Raw genomic sequence first — 17,410 nt, 5'->3', positions numbered from 1 at the left:
TTGCTAATTTTGTTTATTTATTTTTAATTTGGACCTTCTGAAAACTGAAAGGTTGTGACATCATCTGAAGACTTTCAAACATCACACTAAACAGAGAGTCTATAAAATATTCAATACCAATAAAATGACTGAAATATTTTTATCCTAGACTTTCTTTTTAAAGTTTGTGTCACTCGAGTTTAAAATCAGGAAAATGTATGAACCAACGTAACCTGGGCTCTCCGAAGTCTTGTCGGCTTGTACAGAGCTGGTAAAACCCAGAAAGTTTGTGTTTATGGAGAAAAAAAATCAGCCGATCTCATCACAAACAGCGAGGCCACCGATTCTGTCTGTGCACATTTTCCTTTTTTTTTTAAAATTTGATGAGTACAAATATTCAGTGTGGTGATGAAGGCGGCTTAGAAACTAAGGGAGGGGTCGTTTCCTTAATTTAATTTATTCAGTTTGAGTCTTCGGTGAAGCCGGCGGTGGGAGAAAGCTCTTCTCGCATTTCATCAGTTTTTAGAGTTTTCACCACCACCTGGACTGGACCGGACTCTGTTGTGGGCTGATACTGGCCCCCAAGCCACGTGTTTGACTCCTCTGAATTATATGAAACAGATAAAAAAAAACAAAAAACGGGCAGGTTTGTGTAATTCAGAGCTTTATGATTTCTGCTGCAGTCTGAAGATAAATTCAAATGACCGCACACGGTCAGACCTTTAATGAAATGCACGCTTCATCCTTTACAGTGAAAAATAAAACGCAGTGTGAAACAGTTTCTGTGTGAGCGCGAGATCAACTAAAGGTCAGGTAAAAACTTGGAAACTGAACAAAAGGTAAAAACCTGATGACTCTAAAACCGAATGTGCTGTTTCTGCCTCTGCTCTCCCACATCTGGAATAAACACCAAAGTGTCACAGCTGGAAGCCTAAATCAAACCAGTCCTCCATCTGAGCGTGAAGACTCTGAACTTTACACCTGCTCAGGTAAAAAGAACCACTGCTGTCCTTTTTTGAAACAAACTTTATCGATAACAGTTCTTTTAAACAGACCGGTTCCAAAAACACTGACAGAACTTGGATACATCCTGGACTCAGCTCTTGCTCCTCCTGCGTTTCCTCTCCTTCTCTGGCAGCATTTCCCTCAACCTTTTACGACAGTGTGTTGTGCTCGGCGGCGCCTCACTCGCTGTCGTTGTGGAAATCTTCTCTGTGTGGTCAGGAACAGGAAATCCCTGCAGCGTGAGTTTCTGGGTGTGGAAGAGCGGCGAGGAGGCGAGCAGTGCCCTGACGGCCTCCTGAAGCAGCAGGTTCTTCCTTGGCTCGCCGGGGTCGCCGGCGCTTTCTGTTCATGGAGAAAAAGAAAAGTTCAAAAACTTTTTTACTGCAGGTCATCAGCTAACCGTGATTTTAAATAAAGACATTAAACTGGCACTTTCTTTTTCCTCTCCTGTCATCAGGGTTTTCACCTTCACCTACCCCTTTAGTTATCACTGCGATCCAAATCTTTATCATTATTATTATTTTAAATTTCTAACTGGTAGAATTTTTAAAATATGAAAAAAACTAAAAAATTATCTCCATGAAAATGCAAAGAGCGACTTCACAGTCTGTGGAGAGCATGCCAAAGCAACACGCAGTGATATAAACCTAACCACGACGAAATACTGGCCAATCAAAAGCCCACAAATCACACAACACCTTTGACATTATGAGACTAACTCTCAGTTTTGTCCGTCCACATGTTAGCACAGGAAGAGTTTCTGCGTTGTGGCACGCAGTGTTTTTAAAAAGCTGGGCTGATCCCGAGACGTGTCTCTGGTGTCGGGAAGAGGCAGATACTGTGAGTTCATCTAATCCCGCTGCTGTGTGAGATTAGATAAAATAATCTGAAACCTTTTCCTGATTCGCTCTGCTGCCTCTCTCTGAGCCTCGTCCTCAGGGCTGACACCTCCGTCTGCAGCACTTCGACCAGGCGTTCGCTCTCCTCCACGTCTCTGCACGTTTTCTGTTCACAAACAGAAGGATGCAGAGTGAATCAAACAGGAAATGAAGCAGCAGGAAGTTCAGGCGCTCTGACACTTTCGCTCACCTGCAGCTCCGCCTGCAGCGAGTCGTTCATCTTATTCACTTCGTTCACCTCCTTCAGCAGCCCGTTGGAGCAGAAGAACTTTGACCTGAAACAAAGAAATCTCAGCTACGCCAGCAGAAACACGGACACGGTGTAAACGTGCCAGCGTGGGCGGGGCATACCCGTGTTTCTTCATCGTGAGGCTGTAACCGGCTGCAGAGCACGGCGCCGACACCTTCCAGTAAGAAAGCTGCTCGAGGAGGCCGAGGTTGGTGATGAGCACAGGGACGTTCATGAAGTGCCTCCACAGGAGAAGAAGAAACAAACCATAAGGAAAAGACACGAGTCCGTTAAACGTGGAAACACAGAGCTGTCCGCCCGCCTCCACCCTCCTGTTTTCATTTAACGTTCCTCTAACTGACCTGATCGCTTCACCCAAAGCTGAGATGTTTCAGACCTCTGTGAATGCCTCCCAGGTTTTTTACTCACTTTAAAAGCCAACTGGAGCATTTTAATAATTATAAAACATTTTATCATCACTTCATTCACACTCAGTTTCTCCTGATATTTAAGTTGCCAGCACCTGCTGAGTAAAATGAGATTTTTCTTATCTTTTTATACAAAACGAAGAAACATTCATCTAACACAAACAGGTGGCAGTGACCCGGTTGATCAGCTTTAACAGTAAAAATGATCTTTAAGAGGTTTCATGTGGGAATTTCAGGCAGACAGAGGTTTGGCAGTCTCAGATTATGAAGGTGTTCCTCAGGGTATCGTTCTGGAGCCCCGGGAAAGATTATTTTAATTTTAAGATAACATTAATATGAAGTGGTTTTACACTGTACTTCTTTACAACCAAACAAGGCTTTTAGTCAAAAATGGTTAAAACTGTCTTCTTTACCATCTTGATGCCATCGGTGGGAGAACAATGAAACTTATTATCCTTTAATTTATTCAAGAGAAAAGTCTAATTGAGATTTAAATCTCATTTCCAAGGAGCCGAAGATTTTTGATCCGTACTGCACAACGTTTTTAATGTATTTAAGATTTCAGGACTGACTGTAACATAACTTTAAAAAAAAAAAAAAAAGCCAACCTTCGCTGACTCTGTGGACTGATTTCAAATGTCACCAAATGAGTAACTCCCCACAACACAAACTCCACATTTGGGTAAAAACTATGAGCTGATGTGTCTTTGTAGAGGATTTAGAGACAACGCTAGAGAGCAAGCTGATATAAAGATATTCAGGTATACTCAGAGCGCCACCTGCTGCGGGAGATGAAGGCCGAGTACTCCATCCTGTGCGTGGAGCCTGGAGGTGTCGTCTTGGTGGGAGTCAGCAGCACAAAGATCATGTGAGGGTTGGAGAGAGCACTCTTCAGGTTCTCGTGCACCAGCTTCTCTCTGAAGGTCATCTGCTGCTCTGAGTTCCTGCGCTGCCGGTACCAGCCGATCACGCTCTCCTGCACGAGCCGAACACGTCAATCACATGATCGCATCATGCTGAAACCTTCTCCCCATCACACTCACCTGCTTGTTCTCTGCCAGCAGCTTGTGTAGCTCCTCCGCGTTCACCTGTCCATCACTGCTGTACAGACTGACACACAGACACACCTTTACATAAGAACACAGCACACACACGATGGCATGATTACGTCACGATGCATCACTCACGTGTTCAGTCTGTGGCAGGCGATGTGCTTCTGGACGTCTGTCAGAGAAAACAGACATTCCTAAAAGTGTACCAGTAACTGTAGTACTTGTGTAACTGTACAGTTTATTGAGATGCACTTACTGTATGTTTCCTCGATGTGGATGTGATCGGCCTGAGAGTCGCTGATGGTGACCTGCTCGTCAAACCTGCTCTCTCCGAGAATCAACCCCTCCTGATGGATGAATAAAACTAGATATAAAACCCCTAAATCTATAAGCATTTGTTTACTCAATATAATAATTTCAGCTACAGCATTTTTACATAAATGTTAAAAAAATATGCCAAATTTACCAACAGACCTCCCTGAATACTTGAATGTATCGGATTATGTTTCACGCTAACGTTTTCTTGTCAGGAGCCATTTTCATTAAACTTTACATTTTTTAAATGGAGTCTGGTGTATTCTGAAACGGTGGTGGGCGAGAACTGAGCACCAATTTTTCAATTAAATTATGTCTTCAGTAAGATTCAGTAGTTGGATTAAACATATGCCGAATTTACTAACAGATCATCGTTAATTTGGGGATCTGTTTAAAAGTGCACGAATACACGAGAATAATCAGTGTTACATTAAAACCTAAAATCTGTGAATGGAGTGTGGTGTGCACCGACGGGAATGGTTGAAAAGGAGCAGTAACATCTCGGGTTTCATGCAAAACTCGACTCGCGTAATCGTTCCTTGTTGGATCACAGATGTACCAAATTTACCTACAGACCTCCCTGAACATTAAAATGTATTTTAATATGTTTTACACGGTTTGACTTCTTACCAGGACCTGGTTTCCCTTTAAATTAGTAGATTTTTGAATGGAGTCTGGTTTGTTTGGAACCCAAGAGCGATTAGCTAGTTTAAAAGTTGAAGAAACACCACAGAGGGAGTTCTGACTTCACTTAGACGACAAACTATTCTTTGCTGCATCAAACGACACGCTGAAATCCGAATAATTAAACTAATAAATACGATTTTATCAACTTTAAAGCCTGATACTAACACCTGGCGCGTCTGTTCTATTTGCTAGCTTTCCTCCTTAACAATAATACTACATAATCACCCACAAAGGCTCAATAAGAATTCATCAGTTTTAATGACGAGTAAAAGAGCTTCTCACCACATCGGAGTCACTGTTAACGTGCTGAAACATGAGGGAAGCTAAAACGATCCCGGGCAAGCGGACAGTGGGCTCCGCCATGATGCCGTTTCATCACAAACACGGACGCGTCACATACGCGCAGTCATACGCTGCGTATTTTTTCGTGCGCAGCGGGCTCCGCTGGAGGAGGAGCGGGCTGGTTAGCGAGCTAACCATAAAACCAGCGGGCTGAAGGTTCAGTTTCTCCGGACAGCAGCACGATAGAGATCCGCTCGCCGCTCCTCGCTCCCAGGCACACTTCCACTGAAACAGGGCCTTCTGTGGGGGTCCTGTCCCGGTAACCCGGGTTAGTTCAGTTTAGATAGTCGGACTAACGGGTCTAACTTCCTTTATCCGAACAATAGCGCCAGTAATTCACTCATGTAACGGTACTTTGGATTTGAAACGTACAAATACTCGATTACAGGTAAGAGTTAAACTTCCAGAGTCACCGCAGGCTGTTTAATAATCATATTTTTGAATGTTTGTTGTTGTTGTTATTGTTGTTTTAACAGGTAAACTGATTGTTCTGCTAAAGTTTTAAAACTACTTCATTTACTGCTGTAACTGTTTTATACTCAGTATATGAACCTATACTTAACAACTGATTTCACTTTAACTGAGTTCAAAAGGGTCATTTTCTCACTTTAAATTTTATTTCAATTAAATGTTGTTGTGTTTATATTACATTAAATTACAAGTTTAAAGGGTTATATGTGTTTCAAAAGGGCTGTAAACATATTAATATGTATTAGTTAAATATGTGCACTAGTTTTTTAAACAGCCTGTGATATAATGAAATGCCTTATTTGTCTTTCAAATAGTCAAAACTCTTCACCTTCCTCTCATTTAAAAGCAGACAAATATGAAATTCACATTTTTAACCTAAATTCAATCAAATATTTGATGTTTTGTTGATAAAAAAAACAAAAACAAACACAAACCTAAAACATTTCTATTAATATAACTTCAATTCAGCAACAGCTGTAATATGAATTAAAATGTTTTTTCATATGTATAAGACTTTGCATTTAGTTAAAAGCAGGTCAGAAAGAAAGATGATAATCATAAAAACTCCCAAAATAAATTTACAGTCATAACTGAAAAGGTTTGGAGTATTATAGAATAATAAAAAAGCAGAAATACTTGAGCATAAGTACCTTAAAGTTGTTATGTATTATATGTTATGTTATTTTTCTTTGACGTTTTTGCTACAAAAAATAGGTTTAAAACCTTTTTTTTATTTTATAAATTCAGGAAAATCAAACTCTACCTGTCAGGTAGTTTTTAATATCAATCAATTATTGTGAATATTCTTTCTGTTAACTGATAAATAGCTTCAGTTTTTTCTACTCTTGGATCTGTATGATGGACATCCAATCAGAAGAAAGCTTGATGAGCTAATGTTTTCCCCCCTTTTTTGTGGGGTTGAAGTGAGGGGCAGAATAGGTTAAAGAAAGATTATTTTGAGCTGTGAATCATGCAGAGCAATAGGAGGTCCCAGAATTAGAATCTGGAGCTTAAAATGTTTAGAAGAAGATCCTGTAGGTTAGACAGAATTTGTTGGCAGAAGGAGCTGATCAGTAAATAACTGTTATCAGCATAGAAATGAATAAAGCTTTTCCTATTCAATGATCATTTACTTCTGTTCTGGAAAGTCAAAGAATGCAAGTATATAGGAGAGAAGGACGGCATGCTGACTGTGGTGGAGGTGATGGGGAGCGGGTCAGAGTGTTTTTGGTTCGTCCTCAGGGGAACATGATGCTAGCGCCTCCTTTAACCTCCTGTTTGCAGATGATGAGGTGACCTGCAAGCTGTCAGCAATGGAGGACCTGTGGACCGTGGCCGTGGCTGTTTTCCAGCTGTGGATGTTTGTAGTTGTGTTCCTCATCACGCTGCCCGCCATGTTCGGCCTCTCTCTGGGTGTCACCAGCGTCTACATCCAGATCCTGGTTAAACTCCTTGAGGTAAGCAGTCCAGAGGAACTCGTGTCTATGCTCAACATGTGTGTAAAGTTGTGCAATGAGCAGCAGCGGCAGAATGGGGTCAGAGGTCATCTGTCCTAATAACTTTGCAGTGGGCCACGATACGAATCCAGAGAGGACGCCAGGAGCAGCCCAGCGTACCCGCACCGCTGCCCAACGGTGAGTCTGCTCGCATCACAGCAGAAAACATTCAGTCAGTCACTTAATCAATTATGATCAGATGTAGAAATACATCATCAGAGAAGTTTGATTATTCACATTTATGTAAAAACTACCAGACGACTCATCGTCCTCAATAACAAATATAATAAAAACAGGAAAAATATTTTAAACAGGGAATAAAAAACATCAAAATAAAATTATGTATATGTCATGTATATATGTTTTATAATAACATTTTTATATAATTATATAAATCTAATTTTAAAAGACACTTTAAATAAAGAAACTCTAATATATATATGTATATATACATAATATATATACATATATTTATAGTATATGAGATATAAAGCTGTTGGATATTGTCAAAATAAATAATATAAACTACAATGAAAATTTTAAAAATTACTTTGAAAAAAAGGAATAAAAATCAGAAATAATATTATTTTTACAATAAATAATTTCTAATAACATTAGAATAATATTTGTAATAACTATGTAAAATAAAATTATGCAAATTAAAAAGAAAAAGTCTAAATCAACAAATGAAAATATACAGTGTTTTTTATTATTTAAAAAAATGTTTTTAAAATTAGAAAATGATCAGATGTGAAAAAATGTTGTCACAGATACTTGTTGGTGTGTTCGTAAAATTAGATTTTTAAGGCTTTAAACAGTGAATCGCTATGTTAAACATTTTAATGATCACATTTGGTCAAATTGAGACTGTATTTATTAAATAAACCAATAATCCCGTTGATCTCATGACTGATCAAACTTTTGTTCCATTCTGATGTGGCGTACAAGACTTTAAAAGCAGAACGAGATTCCTCTGTGCTGCTGCTCGGAGTTTCAGCTCCTGTTCCTGTTTGGATGTTTGGGCTGCCAGCACAGATCATGTGACGCTCTGCGCCGAGGGTGGGGGCTTCCTATTGGTCAGCTGCAGCATCTGATGTCGGGCTGTAGGTCAGGGAGAGAAGCACATGGCTCGTCTCAGGATGATGATGCAACAGCTGCTTACATAACACTGGTCAAACAGAAACCTGAGAGAGAAACTGAGACACACACACTAACACAATAACACACACTTTAACACAAACTAACATATACTTACACACACACTAATAACAAACACAGGCACTGCTGCTTTGCTGCTGTGTGTCAGAGGTTTAACGCTTAACAGCCTGTAGGCCTCACAGATTTACTGCAAACTTGTTCTGAGGTACAAAGAAAAAAATAGAAATAAATACAAGAACCTTTCACACCGAGTCAAACGTCCTTAAGGACAGGAAAGTGACCAAAGTTAAAAAAAAAAAAAAAAAAAAAAAGCTCATTCAGGTCCCTCTGGGTTAATTCAAGGAAAAAGACATGGAAACAGGAAGACACACAAACATGACAACAAAAAAATATGAGACTCTAAACAACTACAGAGAGACACAAAACCACCACACAGAGAACAAAATGACCCCCAAAACACAAAGGGACACAGAAACAATCACACAGGTTCCCAAAAAGTTGATGTTTTCAGTAGGAGAAACGTTTCATCATCATCCAGGTGACTTCTTCAGTCTCAGCTGACTGCAGGTTTCCCCAACCTTATAAACAGTAAATTTGCCTGAAACCAGCCCACTGACGAACAATGTGAGGTCAGTTTCATGATCATTAATATGACCATGAGTAGCATTCTCATCATTGAAAGAGTGTCCACTGGCCTGATGAGTTAGCCATCTGCTCAGCCAGAGGTTGTTTGGTTTCCCCAATGTATAAATCCTCTCAATACTTGACCATGTGTCTTATAGTAATCTGTTTGTGCTGGGTGACCTAATTGTTGGGGTGGAACAATTTTTGGCGCATTTCCATTACTGATGGAAATTTCAGTCTAAGAAGGCTAACCTGCTACCACCGAGTTAATGTGATCAGTGAATGGTGGTCCGTCCTGAGATTTGTTTTTTCACACACATACACACATATGTGAACCAATGACTTGGTGATGTTCCAGGGTAGGGTAACAGAGCCCTCTTTTTCACTGCTTCCATGTACAAGTTACCTCCAATGGGTGAAACTGGGGACCCATGGCACACCCATGTAAATGGTAAATGGCCTCTATTTGTATAGCGCTTTACTAGTCCCTAAGGACCCCAAAGCTTTACACAACCAGTCATCCACCCATTCACACACACATTCACACACTGGTGATGGCAAGCTACATTGTAGCTGGGGGCGCATTGACAGAGGCGAGGCTGCCGGATACTGGCGCCACCGGGTGCCACCCTCTGATCACCACCAGTAGGCAACGGGTGAAGTGTCTTGCCCAAGGACACAACGACCGAGACTGTCCAAGCCAGGGCTTGAACCGGCAACCTTCCAGGCTTACAAGGCGAGCTCCTAACTCTTGAGCCACGATCGCACCCATGTTTCTGCCTGTAGTACTGACCCTTGTATGCAAAATAGGTATAATGAAGACACAGTTCCAAGAGCAAAAAACACAGAAAAACACTTGGTTGGTGCTGAGAGTGGTCCTGTTGCTGAGGTTGGGGTCATCCTGTAATCTCTTACAAAATACCTCCACTGCTTCAGTGACTGGAACACAAGTGAAGAGAGATGTAACAACGTATGAGACCATTGTTTCATCTGCCTCCATAATGACATCTCTCACCTTCTCAACAAAATCCAAGGTATTCTGGCTGTGGTGTTCAGAGCTGCTTACCAGCGGGTTGACAGACTTGGTGTAGATTCCCCTGGGTATAGCCTGTGGTATGAGGTCCGGTCAATAGCATTGTCTTGTTCTAACTGCTTCAGACAATCTCTCATCCTCTTCCTGTAACCACTTCCTGTCACGGTCTGGCTGGCAGACCGTAGGGATGTGGGGAAATTGGACCCAAACGCCGGACTCTTCAGTGCAACAGTGTTTATTTACAAGGTGGTGAAGTAAACAACAATAAATCCCCTAGTGTCCCTGACTCCCGTGTTGTGTCTTCTTCCCAAAAGTCCCCGTGTAGTGCTCTCTGCTCCAGTGTCTCTGCACTCCCCGTGCTCACTGCCCTCTCTCGTTCCACACTCCTGAGGGAAAACAATAGAGGCAGCCGTTAACACACTATATCCTAGCAGGCATACACTCACACTTTCCTACAAGCTAGAAGACTGACGTGAAGTCAACCGCAATAATCCAGCGTCGGTGGAAGCTCCATCGCTCATCTAAAAAGCTCCCCCGACGAGCCCAGATGAGGAGCAGGTGTGCGACAAGGACTTCGGGTGTGGCCAGCCCTCAAGTCAGCCCACGCCCCCAGGGCTGAAGGTGCCTGTAACTTGGCCACAGAAGAAAGGCAACACACACACACACATACCTGCCTACAAACAGATGCGCACAGGGGCAGTGCAGAGAACACACCAAATAATAATAGTAATGACAATGATAATAATAATAATAATAATAGTGATAATACTAATAACAATAATAGTCCTAGTCCCCACTGCCCACGGACCCCGAGTCCCCAGAGCCGGATCCGTGACACTTCCTGGGTTTTGTTTCAGGGGATCATGAGTATTTTGTCATCATAGTCTTTATGGTTTAGCTAAACTGTGCACCTACCCTTGTCTGCTGGAAGGATGATAATGTTGTTGTCATTACTAAGTGATGTGAGTGCCTTCCTGTCCTCCATGCTGATGTTGGATGCTGGGGACTTGCATTCTTGGGACAGGCCGAAACTTTTGTCCGCAGTTGCTCTGCTTCCACATCTGCAATGTTGCTGTTTTGAATTGCTGTTTCTGTGGCTGTGATCAGTTCCACTATTGGGATTTTGTCTTGGTGTCACAGCAAAGTTCAACCCTTTTGCAAAGATGTTTTTCTCTGCTTGGGCGAGTTGTCTGTTAGACAAATTTCTCACCCACTTGTCCCCATCCTCGGTGTGGCATCCTGTTCTCTTCTCGCTGCTGAGGACTTTCTCCGTAATTTGCTGTGGTTTCTGACACACAACAAGTAAGTCAGATTTCCTTTGTTGCCTGGTCTTAGACTTTTCATGCTGTGCTAGACGAGCCTTCTCAGTGAATGGTCTTTGACCAGTGGTTGTTAATTAATGGTTATGACAATTTGCATATTAATGACCAAGAAACTGACCTCACAGCCCATTGTTCACCAGTGGTGCTAGTTTCAGTTAGTATGTAAATGTTCTGTTTAAAGGTTGGAAACCTGCAGTCAGCTGAGACTGAATACGTCACTTGGATGATGATGAAATGTTTTTCCCACTGAAAAATCCAGATGAACAGAATCAACTATTGAGATTTGCTTACCTGGATGATTGATCATGCATCAAGACAGTCACACAGGTTTTTAAAAGAAAATCACAGAGACAGGAAGAGTGTGATAAAACATATGAAAATATATGATATATGCTCAAATAAAGACAGTGAGACTAAACTCGGCGCTGTTCTTTGTTCCTTCCTCTCTCGTCTCTACTGTGTCTGTGTTAAACTCGGGTCCTGCTGAACTCTTTCTGAAACTCTCTGATGACTCAGGGATCATCGAGCGAGCGGAGGGCTCGATGGAGGAGGAGATGGAGCAGCTGCGGCGTTCTCGGTCTCTGGAAGGCGGTGAGTTTGCTCTGAGTGACGCCTTGTATTTCTGCAAGAAGGGCCTGGAGAGCATCGTGGACGACCAGGTGACCCAGCGCTTCTCCTCTGAGGACCTGGCCTCCTGGAACCTCCTGACCCGCACCAACCAGAACTTCCGCTACATCAGCCTCCGCCTCACCATCTTCTGGGGCATCGGTGTGTTCGTGCGCTACTGTGTCCTCTTCCCTCTCAGGTCAGTGTGTCACAGCTCGACCTCTCACCTACCCGGGGAGGCGCTGATTTCAGCATCCTTGGCCTTTGCAACAGGAACAGCAGCTCTCACAGCGGTGAAGCAATTCAGCCAGAGGCACGTTTCAGTGCTCTCAGGTCACTCCAGGGCTTACATCTTCTGCTTTTAACTGGTAAACAGGAAGTGCTGCTCACTGTAACACATCACTGGTGAGAAAAGAGATAATAGATGTGCAGTTAGCTGTAATTATCTCCAAACCATCATCACCGCAGTGCAGTCTGTATATGTGCAGTTTGTATGGTTACACCCATCATTCAGAAACCAGGTGACAGAGCTGCTGTCTCTCTGAGGCCTTCTCAGTGAATAAAAGTGAGACAGCTCTGATCAGGGGGATTTTCACCTTCTCCTCATGTCTCTGCAGGATTGCTCTGGCCATCATCGGCCTCTCGTGGCTTGTGATCGGAACGACTCTGGTTGGAATTCTGCCTGAGAACAGGTATGGCGCTTCCACGGTTCACACCTTTGGTGACTGCCTCGGCGAGGCCCAGACTGAGCATGTGCATCTGTTTCAGTGTGAAGTACTGGCTAAGCGAAGTTGTCCACCTGACCTGCTACAGGATCTGTGCCCGGGCGCTGTCGGCCACCATCCGCTACCACAACAAGTCAGTCCACTTCATCGCTTCCTGTCAAGCTCTTCCTGTCGAGCACGTCCTGTTGATCTGAGCACGTGTGTTTCTTTCTGCAGAGAGAACCGACCTCAGAAAGGAGGGATCTGCGTCGCTAATCACACCACGCCCATCGATGTGGTGATCCTGGCCAATGACGGCTGCTATGCCATGGTAAGTGTCGTCAACAGCAGCGCGCATGGGTGTGTGTTTATGTGTGTTTGTCGGTGTGCCTTTCTGTGTTTGTATGTATGTGTGTGTGTGTGTGTGTGTGTGTATTCTGTTGTCTTGATGCTATGTCGTCCTCAGGTGGGGCAGATTCATGGAGGTCTGATGGGGGTCATCCAGAGGTCGATGGTGAGGTCGTGCCCTCATGTTTGGTTTGAGAGGTCGGAGATGAAAGACCGCCACGCGGTGACCACCAGGTGAGGCTGACTGTAAACGATTTCACCTGCCAGACAGAGTCAGATGTTTATATTTCTGCTCCAAACCATGATGGTGGAGATGCTCTGACATCACTGACAGCTGGGTGTGGCCCGTATGATCACACATTTTTAGCACCCTGACCTTTAATTTGTTCTGTTGGCTCAGGAGGTAGTTCAGCGTGGCTCTGCCTGTCAGAGCCGGTGGATCAGGAGCCTGTGTGTGTGTTTGTGCGTTTCATCCTCTGCCGAGCTGCTGCTGATCAGCTAATGATGTTTGCCTTGCTGTCTTCTCGACGAGCTGCGGCCATGTGGCGTAACGCTTTGATGAGTCAGCTGATTTGGTCCAGGTTCACTTCCTGTAAACTAAATGCTCACCACAGCCTCGAGCTCGAGGGTCACACTCAGGTTTCGTGACCACATCACAGTCAAACAGGACAGGAACGGACGGGAACATCTGTAATTACAGCTGTTTAGTGAAAGTGTTGATGCAGACGTATTTGATGACTCACTGACGTGTGCTTCCTCTCTGCAGGCTTAGAGCTCACGTAGCAGCAAAGACCAAACTTCCCATCCTTATATTTCCTGAAGGTCAGCGTCACATGATGATGGTGGTGGTAATGATAATCATGATTTGATGGCGGGATAATGTCTGTCTGTGTCTCTGTAACAGGAACCTGCATCAACAACACGTCGGTCATGATGTTTAAGAAGGGCAGCTTTGAGATCGGAGGAACGATCCACCCCGTCGCCATCAAGGTAGCAAAGCTGCACGATGATCGATTAGTCCAGAGAATGTTTTACCTGAGCCAATCGGCTCTGAGAACCTGACTCACCTTCACTTCCTTTGTGTCTTAGTACGACCCTCGCTTCGGCGATGCTTTCTGGAACAGCAGCAAGTACAACATGGTCAGCTATCTGCTGCGCACCATGACCAGTTGGGCCGTCGTCGTCAATGTGTGGTACCTCCCACCCATGACCATACAGGTACGCCTCGGAGGTCAACGTCTCTAGAAACACCCCAGGGATGGATCTGAAGTACGAGTGGGGAAATTAAACTATATTTTTGCCCTTTAACCTTTCACACACATACTGATTAATCCATCAGGGGTCACCTGTCACATGACCTCACAGGAAACAACAGGTAGAAAAGATCATCTGATCGACGTTCTGCTTGTGACCAACAAACTTCCCATTATCGTTTACATCACCGAATGTCTGAGCATAAATCATTTGACACTAATATAGGAAACATTAACTGTTAACTGATGAGAAATGCACACACACACACACACACACACACACACACACACACACAGTAATACTGAAAGGCCTCGAATAGAAACACAATAAAGACACAAAGAGAGACGCCAGTTTGAACCCTCTGGGTGTCCGGGGCTGTTTTTGGCTACTTTTGATCTCACATTTATAAACTGTTTATCTTGTTTGGTCTCAGTCTTTTCAGCATAACCTCACACGTCTGAATTTTATTAACACAACTGATCTAAAATCACACAAAAAACATAAAATCCAAATAGAAAAAAGTGATATTTTTTACTGTAAAAACCACAGACATGTTTAATGAATCATTTTCATAACTTTAAGTGCAAATAGAAATTGTACATTTTAAAAACCTATGGACAAGATTTGCAAACAACAAAGTTATATACAACCATTTACCTAAAAATGCAGCCAGTGCCTCAGGCATTTTTTCTATAACCCTCACAATAAGATCCCACACAAATGACTTGTGCCACTCCAAAAAATAGTTTCTGTCCACTATATGACGAGGAGCACATCACATTTTTCCACCAATAGGAAAAGTTTTTTTTTTCTTGTTTTGTTTGTTTTTCAGCAGCGAGTTATAACGAGCACTATCCTTAGAAAGTGTCTGTTGACCCCAGAGGGTTAATCCAGTGAATTATTTTCTGTTTCATCCAGAGTTAGTCTGGACTTCCTGAAGGCCTGATGTCTGCAGGTTTGAGCGCTTTCCTTTGATCTTCAATGATCTGCCCATGCTGTAATTCCCACTCTGACCTGATGGGGGCAGCATGTGCTTCACTGTGTCAGGAAGGTGACGCTGTAACACCTGAGCATCATCATCATCGCCCTCCAGCGTCTCTTTTGATGGAGGGTGATGATGGTCTGCAGATGAAGATGAGGAGTTAAATGTTGTGCTGCTCGCCATTTGGGCTTTTAAAAGCAGTGTTACCGAAGCATAAACACGCTCACACACACAGACACACACACAGACACACACACACACACACACACACACACACAGATGGTGAGAGTCATGTGATCACAGCTAACATGACCTCGGTGTGTTTTCAGGATGGAGAGGATGCAGTCCAGTTTGCCAACAGAGTGAAATCTGCCATTGCTTGTCGGGGAGGACTGCTTGACCTGGCATGGTGAGTACTCAGATTACTCAGTACAGTTACTCAACTACATCACACTTGAAGTTTGTATCTACATTAGAACAGTTTAAAGATAGAAAACAGATTTTTAAATGATGAAATAACAACTTTGTTCTGATCTAAACACTGAACGTTAGATTTAGTTTGTTCGTCCCGGTTTGTAGATGTCAGTCGTGGCGACGTCTGCTTTCGCATAGCGAGCTGAAGGATTACACCTCAGCAGCAGGGACTATTTTCTCTCAGCCGAGCGAGCTCACAAAGAAAAGGGCTCATTTAAAGTGACGTGTCAGCACGACTCACTAAAACTAACGAGCAAATGATTACGCACTGTAAATAATAAATTAATGAGTAGTTTTTTGTGTTTGAGTCCCGAAGTTATGACTATATGATATTTATAATCCATAAAGTTGCAAAACAAAATTTTTAAGCATCAATTCTGTGTCGAAAACCATCTTTTCTTTTTTTTTCAATCTATTTTGGAGTTCCTGTTAATCGTGTGGGAAAAAAACTTAAACTGCAGGATTGAGATTCTCAGTGAAAACTTTCTTCCTGTTTTTTTTTTTTTTTTCTCCGTTTAAGGGATGGAAGCCTAAAGCGAGGGAAGGTGAAGGACGCGTATAAGGAAGAGCAGCAGAAGATGTACAGCAGGGTCATCGTCAGGCAGAACGGCATCAGTGCCACAAACACCCGCAGAGACAATTAATCATAAACAATCAGTCACAGCAAACTCAGTCGTCTGATTTTAGACTTTACAGGACAGACCTGAATGCCACATCAGACTGTGGGTGCAGGACAGCATCTCCACCAGCAGGAGGCAGCATGACACAACACAATCACCCATCCAGCTGCTCATCTCCTCCTCTTCATCATCATCATCATCATCGGCTGCCAGGACTGAACTCTTCATCACACAGATGAGGATGATTTATCACGTCATCATCGCTGTGTCTGATTTTAACTTTTGTACGAACATCTGAACCAAACTGACACTTCTGCTCACCGTTTATTTCTCACATGGACGAAGAAATATTTCATCTGTGTGTCTACACACAACACACCAGAAACCTCTCAAACACAACACAACAGAAACCTCTCAAACACAACACAACAGAAACCTCACACACACACACACACACACACACACACACAGATAAATAATTCACATTTTTCCACGAATCCCTTCTCCAGTAACAAGAAAAATAATAAAAGAATCTGAGAAACGTCTAAAACAGAGATCGACATAATAAAGAAAGTAAACATTATTACAATATTACAACATATATATATATATATACATATATATGTATATATGTTTAATAGTCCGTAAAATGAAAAGAAAGAAAAAGGCAGAGGGAAAAATAAACAAACATCAAACTTTTTTTATGCTTATTTTTATATTTGCCCACATCAGAGATGATGTAGTGCAGGATTCCCAACCTTTGGGATGAGGTCCTCACTGAGGTGAGAGGTTGATCTACCTTCTCTTTCTTTATTAAAATAATCAGAATATTTAGGATCCATGTAATTATTTTATTATTTGGAGTAATACAAAAATGTTTTTAATTACAAACACAAATGACAAATGGTTTTGGGAGTAAAAAGATTTAAAGATTACTGCGAAATGGACTCGAGTTTGAAGTATTCAGATTACTTTACTTTACTCCAGTATTTCCATGTGTGTTGATATTTTGTCACCTGTTAGCGGAGGTTAAATGAGTCACGTGAGGCCGCGTCTGTCCTTCAGAGCCGACTCTGAGGTCCTTGCCTTGAGAGGGAGGCGGCAGGCGGGCGGCGTGTTTACTGTGACGGCGCTTTAATAAAGAAAGCAGAGACTGTGAAATAGCATGGAGTTATTCTTCCACACACGGACGGCTTACATTTCACAGCCTCTGTGCTCGCGCCAAGGCCGCCACCACCGCCTGGAATAACAATCCCACAGCTGGAATAGCCTGAACAGAAATGTTTGTTCTCCCCTAACAAGATTGTGAATTATTAATAGGATCTAAAGCTGATCCTATAACCCGATTGTTGAGGTGGGATTGTTGGCGAGCGCTGCTCCAC

General features: G+C 42.7%; 2 protein-coding genes across 2 annotated transcripts; one reads left to right on the top strand and one right to left on the bottom strand.

The window, feature by feature from the left end:
• Positions 1 to 630: 630 nt before the first annotated feature.
• Positions 631 to 5,047, bottom strand: abraxas1 (abraxas 1, BRCA1 A complex subunit). Its single transcript, XM_003453596.5, has 9 exons — positions 4,877 to 5,047; positions 3,849 to 3,939; positions 3,728 to 3,764; positions 3,584 to 3,650; positions 3,320 to 3,516; positions 2,235 to 2,354; positions 2,074 to 2,158; positions 1,878 to 1,989; positions 631 to 1,326 (listed from the first exon to the last, which is right to left on the bottom strand). Exons 1-9 carry the CDS (start codon positions 4,955 to 4,957, stop codon positions 1,076 to 1,078), a joined length of 1,041 nt encoding a protein of 346 aa, XP_003453644.1. The 5' UTR covers positions 4,958 to 5,047; the 3' UTR covers positions 631 to 1,075.
• Positions 5,048 to 5,184: 137 nt separating this feature from the next.
• Positions 5,185 to 16,521, top strand: gpat3 (glycerol-3-phosphate acyltransferase 3). The gene is made up of 13 exons (XM_003453595.4): positions 5,185 to 5,324; positions 6,692 to 6,864; positions 6,975 to 7,041; positions 11,557 to 11,845; positions 12,264 to 12,338; positions 12,415 to 12,504; positions 12,588 to 12,681; positions 12,817 to 12,932; positions 13,465 to 13,520; positions 13,603 to 13,688; positions 13,788 to 13,916; positions 15,264 to 15,343; positions 15,929 to 16,521. Exons 2-13 carry the CDS (start codon positions 6,721 to 6,723, stop codon positions 16,050 to 16,052), a joined length of 1,350 nt encoding a protein of 449 aa, XP_003453643.1. The 5' UTR covers positions 5,185 to 5,324; positions 6,692 to 6,720; the 3' UTR covers positions 16,053 to 16,521.
• Positions 16,522 to 17,410: the final 889 nt, after the last annotated feature.

The sequence above is a fragment of the Oreochromis niloticus genome, linkage group LG7 (assembly GCF_001858045.2).
Source record: "Oreochromis niloticus isolate F11D_XX linkage group LG7, O_niloticus_UMD_NMBU, whole genome shotgun sequence".
NCBI classification, from domain to species: domain Eukaryota; kingdom Metazoa; phylum Chordata; class Actinopteri; order Cichliformes; family Cichlidae; genus Oreochromis; species Oreochromis niloticus.
Note: the sequence above shows the minus strand (reverse complement) of the source record. Positions and strands in the feature narration are given on the sequence as shown.